Source organism: Mesoplodon bidens (assembly GCF_964165515.1).
Source record: "Mesoplodon bidens genome assembly, chromosome: X".
Taxonomy (NCBI): Eukaryota; Metazoa; Chordata; class Mammalia; order Artiodactyla; family Ziphiidae; genus Mesoplodon; species Mesoplodon bidens.
Genome location: NC_138163.1, coordinates 122,669,292 through 122,684,512, shown reverse-complemented (window position 1 = coordinate 122,684,512; position 15,221 = coordinate 122,669,292). Strand labels below are relative to the sequence as shown.

The 15,221-nt window shown below is 35.6% G+C and overlaps 1 protein-coding gene across 5 annotated transcripts in view; it reads left to right on the top strand.

The window, feature by feature from the left end:
* The window catches only part of CNKSR2 (connector enhancer of kinase suppressor of Ras 2), a 254,002-nt gene that overhangs the window by 48,890 nt on the left and 189,891 nt on the right, over positions 1 to 15,221 (top strand). For all 5 annotated transcript variants that reach the window (XM_081222654.1, XM_081222653.1, XM_081222652.1 and 2 more), the window contains exons 2-3: positions 3,734 to 3,897; positions 12,214 to 12,416. In XM_081222654.1, the coding sequence (XP_081078780.1) occupies positions 3,734 to 3,897; positions 12,214 to 12,416 (367 nt within the window). The remainder of the gene's footprint in view (positions 1 to 3,733; positions 3,898 to 12,213; positions 12,417 to 15,221) is intronic.

Below are 15,221 nucleotides of genomic sequence, written 5' to 3'. Positions count from 1 at the left end.
CTCTTCCTTATTTCTACCCGGCCAGTTAGTATGTGACTTGGTCTGTAACCTTAATAATGATGCTGTCTTTGATGCTCTAGGAAATCCTTTATCATTCCTTTACATAGAGGAATTGTAAGAAAAATCAACTCAAAATAATAACAGTCTATCTCATATTATTCTGCAGTGTATCAAGACATGAGTGCTTCAAAATGCCATGTACCAAACGTTCTTTTGCCCCCTTTGATTTTAGATTTAGCTCTTATTTAAAATGTTCCTTTTTTTCTGAAACTAGCACAACATTGTAAATCAACTATACTCCAATAAATTTTTTTAAAAAAAGAAAAAAAAAGTTCCCTTTTTGCTCTGACCAGGTTATATAGCATAAAATTAAATGTCTATTAATTTATTCAGCTTACACTTATTGAGCATTAGTCTGTGTCAGTCACTGTGCTCTAAGCCCTGGGTTCTCCAAATTCAGAAGACACAGTGCCCAACTTCAAGGAATTTCCAGTCTATTTATTGGGCACACAGACATGGGAACAAAGAATTATAATGTGGACATTGTTGTGATGGAGGTCTGTAGAGTGGTAGATTGGGAAGTGTGGACAGTGTCTGAAATGTGTCTGTATAGGAAGGCAAGGTCCAGGTCAGGGAGGGCCTTGAACACTATGTAAAGTAGTTCATATTTTGTTCTGTCATAAATATGAGGAAACAATGAACATTTTTTAACATCTTTATTGGAGTATAATTGCTTCACAATGGTTAGTTTCTGCTTTATAACAAAGTGAATCAGCTATACATATACATATATCCCCATATCTCCTCCCTTTTGCATCTCCCTCCCACCCTATCCCACCCCTCTGGGTGGTCACAAAGCACCGAGCTGATCTCCCTGTGCTATGTGGCTGCTTCCCACTAGCTATCTATTTTACATTTGGTAGTGTATATATGTCCCTGCCACTCTCTCACTTCGCCCCAGCTTACCCTTCCCCCTCCCCGTGTCCTCAAGTCCATTCTCTACATCTGTGTCTTTATTCCTGTCCTCCCCCTAGGTTTTTCAGAACCATATTTTTTTTTAGATTCCATATATATGTGTTAGCATACAGTATTTGTTTTTCTCTTTCTGACTTACTTCACTCTGTATGACAGACTCTAGGTCCATCCACCTCACTACAAATAACTCAATTTCGTTTCTTTTTATGGCTGAGTAATATTCCATTGTATATATGTGCCACATCTTCTTTATCCATTCATCTGATGATGGACACTTAGGTTGCTTCCATGTCCTTGCTATTGTAAATAGAGCTGCAATGAACATTGTGGTACATGACTCTTTTTGAATTATGGTTTTCTCAGGGTATATGCCCAGTAGTGGGATTGCTGGGTTGTATGGTAGTTCTATTTTTAGTTTTTAAAGGAACCTTCATACTGTTCTCCATAGTGGCTATATAAATTTACATTCTCACCAACAGTGCAAGAGGGTTCCCTTTTCTCCACACCCTCTCCAGCATTTATTGTTTGTAGATTTTTTGACGATGGCCATTCTGACCAGTGTGAGGTGATACCTCATTGTAGTGTTGATTTGCATTTCTCTAATAATTAATGATGTTGAGCATCCTTTCATGTGTTTGTTGGCAATCTGTATATCTTCTTCGGAGGAATGTCTATTTAGGTCTTCTGCCCATTTTTGGATTGGGTTGTTTGTTTTTTTGATATTGAGCTGCATGAGCTGCTTGTAAATTTTGGAGATTAATCCTTTGTCAGTTGCTTCATTTGCAAATGTTTTCTCCCATTCTGAGGGTTGTCTTTTCGTCTTGTTTGTGGTTTCCTTTGCTGTGCAAAAGTTTTCAAGTTTCATTAGGTCCCATTTGTTTATTTTTGTTTTTGTTTCCATTTCTCTAGGAGGTGGTTCAAAAAGGATCTTGCTGTGTGAACATTTTTGAGGTAGAGAATGATATCGGAATTTTTATGTTGGGGAAGATGGAGAGGATAATGACTAGCAGGAGGAAAACTGTAAAACTGTTTTAGGCCAACTGTTTGTGGCCTGATTTAGAAAGATGGCAGTGAAGAATGAGAGGAAAAGATATATATATATATAAATGATGTTTCAGAGGACCTATTGTTCAGACATGGAGATTGGTTGGATGCAGGGATATAAGGAAGGTAGATAAATGTAAGATGGCTCCCATGTATTTAGTCTTTATACTGGGATAGATGGTGGTGCCATTCATTGAGACAGTGAATGCAGCAGAGACTCCTCTGGAGGGGAAAATGAGTTGTGTTGTGGCATGTTACAATGTGTAGATTTGTAGGTCTGGCATTCATGAGAGAGATCTGAAATGGAAGTATGAGGTGTTAGATCGCAGTTGAAGACATGGGCATGGATGAGATTGTTCAGTTAGAATGTAAAGAGGAGAGGTAAGGGGGCCAGGAATGGGTCCCTGGAGTGGAGAGCAACAATATTTTAGGACAGTTGGAGAAAGCGTGCTGAAAGGGTACCGAGAACGAATGGACAGAGAGAACCAGGAAAGAGTGATGTGCATATACCAATGGAAGGTGAAAGAAAGGTAGTATAGAGAGACTGCAGGGTAACTCAAGTTACTTCAAGAAAGTTTGAAAAGACAATAAGGACATGTGTGGCCTGGTACTAAACTATCCTATCAGGAACCAGGTGGCTTTTAGGAGTGTCTCTTTTCTTCTCTCAGTGGCTACATAATTTCTGTTATGGGACTTTGCTTCCCTTCGCACAATTGTTGTAACCTCGTCTCTGCTTTCTCTACTTGCTTATAATTTCTGCTCTGTCATAATTTCAACTGGGTCGTTGCCCATTATGGCCTTTTGTCTCCCTCCTTGACATATAATCAAGACCTTTTAGATTTCGTGATTGCCTCATTTTCTTGGTATTCCTTACTTAAAAATCTGGAGAGAAGTAATCTTGTTAGTCCGGTTCATCATTTATATCAGGTCATTTCTTAGGTGATTGAAGCCACCCAATCTGTAGCCTGGCCAATCACTTATGAAGTGCCCTGAGTTATCTTGAAAAATGTATCCACTGTGGATTTCCATTTTTGGATCTGGGTAAATTCCAAATGATGGTGGATTAAGGAGTGCATTATAGGTGAGGAAATAAAGGTGTAAGGGGTTTGGCTCTGAAGGGAGTAACAGACTGGTGGCGAACACAGGATCAAGGAAATCAAGGAAAGGTTTTTGTTTTGTTTTATTTTGTTTTTTAAGATGGCAGAGGTTTGAACAAAGGAGTCAATAAGAAAGAAATGGTTGAAATAGAGCATTTAATTTTTTAATTGTTGAAGTAGTGTTAAGGTGGCAGAAGATTCCAGAGCAGAGGAAGATTGATTAGCCTTGTATAGAAAGAAGGGTACCTCTCCCTCTGAAAGAAGAAAGGAGGAGTGGGGTGCAGATAAATTTGGAAGTAGGGGAACCTGCCCGTTAGCACATTTTGAGAAACAGGCAACAAAGAGAATTGCTGAGAAGAGAGGTAAAGAGTTCCAGTAGTTGCTGAGGAAAATTCAAATAGGAACCTAACAGCTGGGATATGAGGAAGTGATTTTTTTTTCCCCAGTGAAGCCCATATATAGGTTGAGGAAAGGTGGATGATTGAACTAGTCCAGAGCTGAAATGGACTTAACTTGTGACTGGGTAGGAGTTAATGCTTGTTTTATTATTTTTTAAATTTGTTTGGTTCAACTGTCTTTTTTTCTTCATTCTGGTCTTCCGTATTTTTCTTTTGCAGGTCTTGATGACTGTTTGCAGCAGTATATTAAGAACTTTGAGAGGGAGAAGATCAGTGGAGACCAGCTGCTGCGCATTACACATCAGGAGCTAGAGGATCTGGGGGTCAGCCGCATCGGCCATCAGGAACTGATCTTGGAAGCAGTTGACCTTCTGTGTGCACTGGTAAGGACATCATAAAAATGGTGGGAAGGGAAACTTTGCTTTTCTTTCCTGTTTTCTTTCCTTTAAAATTTTTTTCCTTAAAATTTTTTTGTTTTTTCCTCCTTCAAGCAGAAAAAAAATTCCCCTAATTATCAGCCAACTGGATGTGGTGATATTTTCCTCCTTTGTTGAATTTGATGTACTATGCAGTACCAAATTAAAAATTAAACGGGCTTATTAACTGAATTGGTGACATTTTATTTAGCTACTTGAAAAACTACTTGAAAACTCACCAAGGGAGTTTTCACAGAGCATTTGGGATGTACAATTGCATACAATCAGTTATAAAGTTCATTTCCTTCTAAAAGTTTTGCTTTAGTGTCCCAAATATTAAGTAATCCTATTTTAGAAAAACCATCCTTAAAATAATTAAATTATTTTAGTGTTCTTTGTGTATACGTCAATGAAAATTGAATATTGTACATTATATGTCTACTTTTGTGTGTTAAAAGAGCAGTGCCTAGTCAGACATGAGAAATCAATGTGAAAAGAATCCTGCAAGATTCTGATAGTACATTAGATATTCTGAGAGGAACATAGACTTTTTTTCCCCATGTTAGGTAAGATGACACTAACATGACTGGGGCTAGAGCTACAGTGAAAAAGAACATGAGTCTTATAATAACATGGGATTGAAATTTGACTCAGTCAATTACTGACATTTGTGTGCAAGTCATTTCACCATAGCCTTAGTTTTTTTTAAAAAAATAGAGATAATATCAACTACCTCTTGGTATTGGTGTGAAAAGCAAAGGAGATAGTGTTTGAATAGCACCTATTTCTGTGCCTGGCACACAGTAGGCATTCACTAAGTAGTCACTATTATTAAGATGATGACGATTAATAATAAATGTGTAGATAATTAAACGTAATTCAGGAATCAGTACAGTCAGCACTGTGTGTGACAGATGTAAGATCTAGTTCCTGCCATCTTGAAAAGCCTAGTTGGGGGAGAGTGACATATAAATAATCACAATATTATAGTATAATTACTAAAATAAAACTATGAGCTGAGTATTAGGGGCACAGAAGTTTTGACTAAGATAAATGGGTTCGTATTGCAAAAGAGGTGATCTTTAACAGCCTAGTGGTGGACGAGCATGTGTTCTAAGAGGTGGAGGAACAGAGGGAAGGAATTTCCAGGTAGATAAAATGGCACATACAGAGGCACACAGAATAAGGAGCATGCCTGGTGTGTATGAAAAATGATAAGCTATTTTCCCACCAAAAATAAGTGGGAAATAGTGGCCTAAAATTAGACTTTAAAAGATAGAATAGGGCCAGACTGTAAAGTACCTTAATATCCTGATAAGAGATTAGTACTTCTTCATCTGGGCACTGGAGGACTATGCAAGAATGATCAAATACTTGCTTTAAAAAGGTAACTGATGGTAGTGAAAAGGGTGGAGTGGACTGGACATAGAGTGAAGACAGGGGAACAATTAGGAGATGTTTAAAATAATCTACTTAGGCTATGAGTAGGGCTTAAACTAAGGATGTGCAACAGGAATACAGAAGACCTGGTGACTAGGAGTGGTGAGTGAGGTAAAGGAACTTGAGGAAGATTCCATCTTATTAGCTGCAGAGATAGAGTAGAAGATCTTCCAATAATGAAGATAGGCAATAGCAGCAAGAATAGATTTAGGTGGGAATATAAATTGAGTTTTGGATTTGTTGAATTTGAGGCATCTCTGGGTTATCCAGAAAGAAATACTCATCAGACAATTGAATTTATGAATTTAGAGCTGAGAAGTGACTGAAGATAGAGATTTGGGAGTCTCAAGTATATAGGGATTGAATCCATAGATAGAGAGATCACCCAGGAAGGGCCTGTAGAATATAAAGAACAAAGGACACAACTTGACACTCCAGCCGGGAAGGAAGAAGGGTAGCCTGCAGAGGAGACTTATGGAGTAGTCAGAGAAGCATGAAGACAACTATGAAAGAGTTGTCACAAAAGCAATGGGAACTGTTATTTTCATTAAGGAACACCAATAATGTCATCAAATTTCACTAAAAGCCAATAGAATAAGCAAGGGGAAAAGAAGTGATTGAAAATAGTTTTTAAAGAATCTGAAACCAGATTGGTTGAATAGTACCTCCCACTTACACATTTCAGTCTTACCTTAATTGTCCTTTCCTCAGAGATATTCCCTGATCACTCCCTCACCCTGGCCTGGTCTAAAATTGGCCCCCCACTCTTCCTCTCTTTCTTAACCCTCATCTCATTTCATAATTATATACTTATGTGTGTATTTATTAGTTTAATGTCTGTTTCTTCTGCTAGACTACAAGCTATGTGGGAAAAGTGACATTGCTTATTGAACACCTAGTGTGTAGCACAAATGCCTGGCAATAGTAGATGCTGAATAAGCATTTTTTGAAAGTGGTGATGAAAGAGACTTGACATATTTTTCACATGATAACTTGGGGATCTTCTTGTTTCCTTATTCCTGAGATAAAAGAAATTAATTCCGACCAGAGCATGCACTTGCACTCTGCCTTATCTGAATCAGATTGCAGAAATCATGCCTGAAATAAAAGCTAGTACTCAGGGTAAGGTAAGAGTCCACAGTGTTTTTGCATACTGGTCTCCAAATCTGAGGCAGAATCGCTATGAAGGTACAATATAAGTGGCTTGGAGATGGGTATCTGACCTAGCAGTCCCCTATTTGCCACATCTTCTATAATAGTAAAGTTGAGTGTGTCACAGCTTGAAGTCTAGAGTGTATGTGTCATAAGTAGGGCTTCTCTTAGATGAACCACTCACATGCTGAGCTCCACTCTGCCACTTTGAAGAAGGAAATAAGATTGATGACTACAGTACTACCTACAGATAGTCTAGACCTGTAGGCTTTGGAGTTTGGCCTGGGGTAAGCTCTGCTGACCTAGACTTACTTAAAAGGATGCCATGCAGTTCTGGGTTTAAGCAGCATAGTGTTGCATCATTTTCTTGGGAAAAAAATAAAACATTAAATTCGGGCCTCCCTGGTGGCGCAGCGGTTGAGAGTCCGCCTGCCGATGCAGGGGATACGGGTTTGTGCCCCGGTCCAGGAGGATCCCATATGCCGCGGAGCGGCTGGGCCCGTGAGCCATGGCCGCTGAGCCTGCGCATCCGGAGCCTGTGCTCTGCAACGGGAGAGGCCACGACAGTGAGAGGCCTGCGTACCGCAAAACAAAAACAAACAAAAATAAAAACATTAAATTCATTCTTTCTATGTTTATTCTCCGAGGAGGTCAAATATTAAACTTCCTTTTCACTGCTTCCTAACGGCTATACATCAACATGTTAAAAGTGCACATATCTTACAGTTTATGCACCAGATGTTTTCCAGTGAATATAAAGCAAATTTCCGAGCAGTGAATTCTGATTTACTTCTACATGCCATTATAAAATCAGGAGGTGACATCCCTCTTCAGCAAGCTGAGTTGATTGCATCAGGAGTTGTGCTGTTGGCAATGGGGAACTATGTTTTGTCTCTTCAAAACTGTAATGTCTCTACTGACTCTTCTACTTTTTCCTACATCTACTGTATTTATTTCTTCTTTTAGCAATTATATATTCATGCTCATACAGTGCTACCACAGGGAATACAAAGATTAAAAAGGCATAGTCTGTGCTCTTAAGATGTATACAGTCCAGTAAAGACAAAAGTCATTAAAAGATAATATAGATATTTTTTTTAAAATCCCAGGGGAGTGCAGAAGGAGATGATGAACACTACTGAGGGATCCAGGAACTGTAAGTGGGATTTGCATTGGGACTTGCAGGATGCGTAGATGTTTGCCAGATAAAAAAGTTGGAGAAAAGTTATCTAGGCAGAAAAAATATGTGTAAAGACAGAATTTTGAAAGAGTATGCAGTGATCAGAGAAAAATAAGAATTTTGATTTAGCTGCTGCAGAGTGGGAAGTGATGGGAAGAACGTCACCTTACACTTTGTATCACATTATAATTCTTTGCTTAGGTTTTTTGGTCCTTGATATGCTTTCTGCCTAGTGATTAGCAAGTAGGGGATATTAAATTAATGTTATCTTACTGAATGAAGTTCTCTGCCTTTCTCCAGAGAACTGTAATTTTTTTCTCTTGCCAACACAGCCTCAGACTCTGAAGTTTCTGTTCCTAAAATAAGGAAGACACAGAAAAATTACCAAATTCCTTTGTTTTTTTTTTTGAGCAATGGAATATTTTCATCTGCCTTGTCTTGAAGTTAGTCCTGATGGGGAATAAATGTTATGGCAGCTGTTGAAAATCAAAGGTTTATTTAGTAACTTGTTCATTCATGCAACATATATTTATTAAGCACCAACTATACTGTTTGTACCATGTTATCCTAGAAAGAAATAAGCTTTTCATGATTAGGAGTTATATTAACTCTTTCAAGCTGTTATGCTATCATTTGGTGTGCTTCAATAGAGAGCACCTTGTATTAACTAAAATAGTAAAGCATAAATAAAATACATATAGTTTAATGTATAGCCCTTAATTTATGTTTTGACAATGTACCTTTTATTGAGAAGTACAAGTGAATCACTTATGACAGGATAAGAATAGTTTGCATTTCATTCTTCATATACTTTTCATGTAATAGGTATTTTGCAGGGAAAATTTGATGCCTGCCATTGCTAGGATTTGTTTCTTTGCAACATAATTGCTTGGTTCATTCATCGCAAAATAATTCATTTCTAAAAAAATTCATTAAAGCAATCTTTTTAGGACTCACACATATTTATAAAGCAAAGTATTATAAAACCTAACACCTGCTACATGATGCATTCAAATTAAGAGCTCTGAATAAAATAGCATTGACATTGTAAAATACATGGTGCCAATATTTCCAGTTAAGTGTTTAGTGACAGTTTGCCACTAGTGAGGGAGCCAGCTCAATTTTCTAAAATGTTGTTTCTTTCGTTCATGTGCTTTTGCATGCGTATAACTGAGAGAAGAACAGTAGAAACTTAGCATCAGTTCCTTAAGATTAGACTGGCTATGTTGAATCAGTGTGGAGTCACACCTGGTTCCTGGCATGAATGTTACTGGCCACGTAGGTAACATATAGGATAAAGAAAGTCGCTAAGTACATTTCATGTCCAAGCTTTTGTTTACTTGATGTAGTCCTTTCTGTACCAATAGTAATGCCTAGTTGTCCCATGCATATCCAGTAAAAAGCAAGTCTGTAGTGAATAAACCTGCATTTTTAAAAAGTTGAGACAGTACTTCTCATCTGCATACCTTTGGCCAAAAGCAAAGGGGCACTTCATATACTTGTTGCTTCTTTACATGGTAGGCAGGGGAGTGTGATTTACTGGTGACTTAGTGAGTCACAACAAACCGTCCACTTTCATGAAGGAAAAAGCAAAAAGATATCTGTGTTGTCAGTAATTGATTTTGAGCTACTTAGAACTGAGAACTGTGATGATGAAAGTTAACTTGAGACATCAACTAATCCATCTCTTTTGTTCAAATAGTATCACACAGACACTGTTATATACAGAGAAGCTTCTAACCTATTTTTGTACTCTTCTAGAATTCTTAAATGCTTTTGAATTATTGATTTAACTAGTTATATTTGTTAACTAGAATAAGTTTTAAGAATTTCCTTCTCCATCTTCTACTACGCATTTTTTGTCTCTTCTCGCTACTGGATTCCTCTGTGGCCTGTATTTTTTACCTGAAATTCCTCCATATAGGATATTTCTTTAGTAGGCTTCCAAGTTAGGAGACCTCAGAGTATCTTACCAGGTTTTGTCCAGAAGATTTTTCTATTCTCTTAATTCTTGAGTTGTATTTTTTTAATGTAATGCTATCTTAAATTTTGGAATCTTCAAAGTATTTTTACTTTGCCTTCAGATTTTTATTTATGAGAAGATCTGTATTCTTTTAAAATCATTTTTACCTTTTCTAATAAAATATTTGGGATGGTAATATAAGAAGAGATAATTTAAATGAATCTTTTGTCGGGGCTAATGGCTATAGAGTGCAAGTTATGTTACCAGGTTGATTGATTAGGTTCCTCACTAATAAACTATTTTTTTTTTTTTTTACACTTTTTCGGTACGCGGGCCTCTCACTGTTGTGGCCTCTCCCGTTGCGGAGCACAGGCTCCGGACGCGCAGGCTCAGCAGCCATGGCTCACGGACCTAGATGCTCCACGGCATGTGGGATCTTTCCGGACCGGAGCACGAACCCGTGTCCCCTGCATCAGCAGGCGGACCCTCAACCACTGCGCCACCAGGGAAGCCCATCACTAATAAACTATTTAAATTTGAGTTTCTCTGAGAAATTTTTATAATTTGTTTGTAAACAAATATTTTCTCATTAAAATCATTAATACACAAAAATGAAAAAGACAGACACTGTTGTACTTAAGGGAAAATGCTTTAACACAGGGAAAAGCTTCTGAAAATACTTTCAAGTACTTCAGAAGTATCATTTTCAGTTTAGTTGATACAAGTTATCTAGTCATTATCTAGTCATTAGAGAATATCTCTTATAAGAGGATACATGCTGGATAAAATCTCCCAAATGTTTCACAGATAATCCATGCTCAGATGCAATAGAATTTGAATAGAATGTTGTTTTATTTGTGTAAACCAAACCTTTTAACTTGAGAGACTATTGCAATTCAAATTTAGCAGTGAATATATAATATACTACGTTTTTTAAAAAACAAATCCATGGCTCCAAAACAGTGTTCTTTTAGTAAAAATGTAAATTCTCAGCAAAGAACAATCAGATTTTTATCACTATTAAATCTTTAGTGGTAACATACATAACTTGCTATTAATGTTTATGCATCCAAATCTTCCTCTACACCCTCCTTTCTTCTCCTCTAAGTTATTTCTTTTCTTAAATAGAAAAAGTAAACCTAAATTTCATATAAACTAGCTACCCAGTGATTGTTGACTTGATAATATAGCTAAATTCATTGTGCCATTTTCTTCCCTTTTTCATTTCCCCCAGTATTTTCTTCCATTTTGTTTCACTTGTTTCTACTACCCTGCTTGAACAGGAATAGATTATTGGTGCTAAGGAGTCGGGGTAGAGGTACTGCCTCACAGGTGGCCTGGGGACTTGTAGTCCCATTCTGATTTCTGTCTACTCTAAGCTCTGAGCTCTAAGCAAATCAAAATATCTCCCTGTGTCTCACTTTACTTAACTGTAAAAGGAGGGGATAAATCAAACTTAGAATTTATTTGGGCCTCAGAGGCTATCTAACATTCTTTGGGTTTTATGATTTTCTGTAAGTTAATAATACTTTTAATTTTACACATGACAGTAACGTACGTGCTGCTAAGTACTTTGATCAAGGTCATCCTCTGATCAGGTTAACAACTCACAATGATCTGTTCTAAAATTAATTGTGACTTGTGAAATCTTTCCCTAAAGTTTATTTGAGGGGATCCGACAATATTTTCCTATTGAATATGGTAAAAAAAAAGTTTATTTGTATTTATTCATATAAAGCCTTTTTGCAATAATTTATAGATAAAACATTTAGGGTGAAATAATATATATTAATAGAAATTGAAAAGTGAGACCAAGGAAAAGAAGAACAATTATACTTACCAAAAAGTCATTATGATTTCTTTAGATGTGCTTCATATTTGACTGTGAGCTAATGCAACCATGACAAAATTATAAATTAGTTTTATAATTTGTATTATAAAAAGGAGAAAGCGTATTGGTTTCCCTGAGGATGCAGAGGTTTTCCTGGTATACCATATCATAAAATAAACTTCTTATGTGAGTCATTATGAAGAGGACACAGAAGAAAAGTTCTATTGTATATGATTTATTTTTTTGCTATTTCATTTTATTGTTGGATTGTACTTTCTCATTTTGGGGAAGCAGAATTTTTCCTAGTGCCTACATTCATTACTATGCATATGCTAATAGAATAAATACTCAAAAATAATTGTTGATAATAATGAATTTCACAAGTAAATGAACTTAGGTTTGGGTTAAAAAAGAAACTGCTTGTGAGTCCTTATAATCTTTCTGTCTTGGGTGGCATAATTCCAAGATATAATGCCCTCATCTTTCCATGTTCATATTAGCACTTACACATTTTCTTGTAATTTGTTTATCTGACGTTTCCCCAAATCCTCATTTGACTATGGGTTCTGCTAGGCCAGGAATCCTATCTTATTTATATGTAACTCTTAATACTTGTTCCACTGCCTGTACATATAGTAAAGTACTCAGTAAGTGTTTTAACGAATGAATAAAATATTGACTTTAAGTATATTTGTTCTCTGTCTTTTTATAATTCAGAATTATGGCTTGGAAACAGAAAATCTAAAAACCCTTTCTCACAAGTTGAATGCATCTGCCAAAAATCTACAGAATTTTATAACAGGGAGGAGAAGGAGTGGCCATTATGATGGGAGAACCAGCCGAAAATTGCCAAATGATTTTCTGACTTCGGTTGTGGATCTGATTGGAGCAGCCAAGAGTCTGCTTGCCTGGTTGGACAGGTAAAATCTTTCACATGTTTCATAAGTTATCCTCCTCAGGCATCAGTGTGAATATAACGTTATTTCAGTTTTTTCTTGTGAAAGGATTAGATAAGTACGAGGAATATTAACAAATGCCTAATTATGATTTACCACAATATAAGCATATCATCAAAGAGATACTAACTGTTTGCAAAATTTTATATCCAAGTAGCTAATCAATAATTAGTCCCTGACAGTTTCAAAATACATTTGCTGCTCTATAAGGAAAATCATTTTTGGCTGTCATAACAAGATTTATAATACTACCTTGTCTCCTGATTTTCTGTATTCTGTTCATTCATTGATCATATTTAAGGAAGTGACCATCAGTATTCTATTTATTGTTTTAAATGGGTAATTAGACACTGACACTTTCATAGCGTGCATTGTATGTCTCATTACCTTTGCTTTATTCATTCTTTATTATTATTCACATTGCACAGTCAATTTTGGATATTATAAAAACAATTTTGGTCCTTTTTTGCTAATGTAGTTAAGTTTCATTTGTCTTGGAACACATAAAAGTTTTCATAATACAAAATGAAAAAAGTTAGATTAAAATTGTATATGTGATTAAACATTTTAATGGTAAAACATTACAACTATTTAAAAATAACTAAATAAGCTCTTTCATTTTTGAAAATTTTTTTGTAGGGGACATGTACTGTGTTATGATGGTTAAATAATCAAATCTTAAAAAACATTTTGTCTCTTATAAGAAATTCTGATATGTAGAATTTTACTAGAATTCTTTCTTGAATAAATGTCAGTAGAATTTACATACATATATATATATATACACATATATACACAGTGATCCTTGAACAACATGGGCTTGAACTGCATGGGTCCGCTTATATACAGAGTTTTTCAATAAATACGCACTACATTACTATATGAACATAATCATCCATTAGTTGAATCTGTGCATGTGGAGGGCTGACTATAAAGTTACACATGACTTTTCGACTGTGTGGGGTTGGCACCCCTAACCCTCTCTTTGTTTGAAGTTCAACTGTATAATATTTTAGCTTTTTAAAAATATGAGACTGTATTAAAAACACAGTATTTGTATGTCTAAGGTAAAAGTTAAGGGAATTTTACTTAATTCTATATTGTCTAAATTTATATATATTACTAATAACATATAACATGACAATACTAAATCCAAATCTGAGCACTAAGCTGTAATTATTAGCTTTTTGATAATTAATCGGTGGACAGCATATTTCTCTTATATTATGACATCATGAAAATTCTCATAATTGTTTAAACCACATTTATCCATTGTATGAAGTAATTGCCATTTAAACATGTAAATTCTACAAGTTGTATAATGGTCAATAAGTAAATATATTTAAAATATGGCTTATCCTTAAGTAATATAGTATACTTGTTTCAGGAGGCTTCTCAGTAATCAGAAACTTATAGAAAATATATTTGATTTTAGTTATATCTTCTTATAAGTATCACCTGTCCTATAATTGTAAATTAGCTCAGCCTTGATATTTATATTTGGTAAATTTCATTATTTTCTTTTTACACTAGTCCTTGTTAAATAAATAAATAAATAGAATGATTAGAGAATGTTTTTACTTCTTAATGGCAGGTATGGCTGTTTATAAAATCACATAATGGCTTCTAGAACACTATATAGTAGTTTCTGAGATTTTATTGTATTATATAATTTTTTATGGTGGCATTATTTTTATCATCTAATAAGATGTCCTTAGTAAATGCCAATTCACCTACAAACATACATGAGCATACACACACATACATAGTAATCCATGAAGTCAATCAATGGTGTCTTGTGTTTGTTTCATAGAAAGAGAAAATGTGACAGAAAGTCTGAAGGAAATAATTTAAATCATCTGTTTGGCTTCCATTGCTGCAAAGGTTCTCACAATGCTTATCTTGTGTTTTATCATACTACCTATGTGATCATTAAATCAAAGGCCATTTAACATTTTGATCATAAAAATAAAATGTATACTTAGAAGGAAAAGACACAACTTTGTGATAACTTTAAAATCTTCTGCTGAGACTGTAAATTTAAAAAAGAAACTGAAGTTTATATTTTGAAGATTTTTCTCAGGAAAGTTCAGCTCCAGGCTGGCTTGTCTATAATGATTATGCTTTAACAGCTTTAGTTTTAAAAAGGAAAGAAGAAGGAGAAAAAGAATTCTTTGTCATTTTAAGGCATTTGGACTTTATGCTGAAGGCAATGGGGAGCTGTTTAGGGTCACTGTTGTGTTCAGACCTTTGAATTTTGAAGATTACTTGGGCTATAATGTTGGGAAAGATTAGGGAAAGAATAAGGCTGGAAGAAGGGAAACCAGTTAAGAGGTTGTTTCAGGAATATTTGTCCCTTGTACCTGCCCAGGACCCCCTCAGATACCAAAACCTGAGGATTCTCAAGTCCCTTATATAAAATGACAGTATTTGCATGTAACCTACGCACATCCTCCTTTATATTTTAAACCATCTGTAGATTACTTATAATACCTAATACAGTGTAAATGCTATGTAAATAATTGCCTTGTACAACAAATTCAAATTTTGCTTTTTTGAACTCTCTGGAATTTTTTTCAAATATTTCGATTCGAGGTTGGTTGAATCCATGGATATGGGGACCTGCCAGTATGCAGTGCCAGCTGTTATCATGCTGCTGCTACTATTGGTGATTCTGATGCTTACCAGCCACACTCAAAGCAAACCTAGGAGAGTTGTCTTCATTTTACAGATAGGAAAACTAGCACATACAGAGGCAGAAGTTAAGTT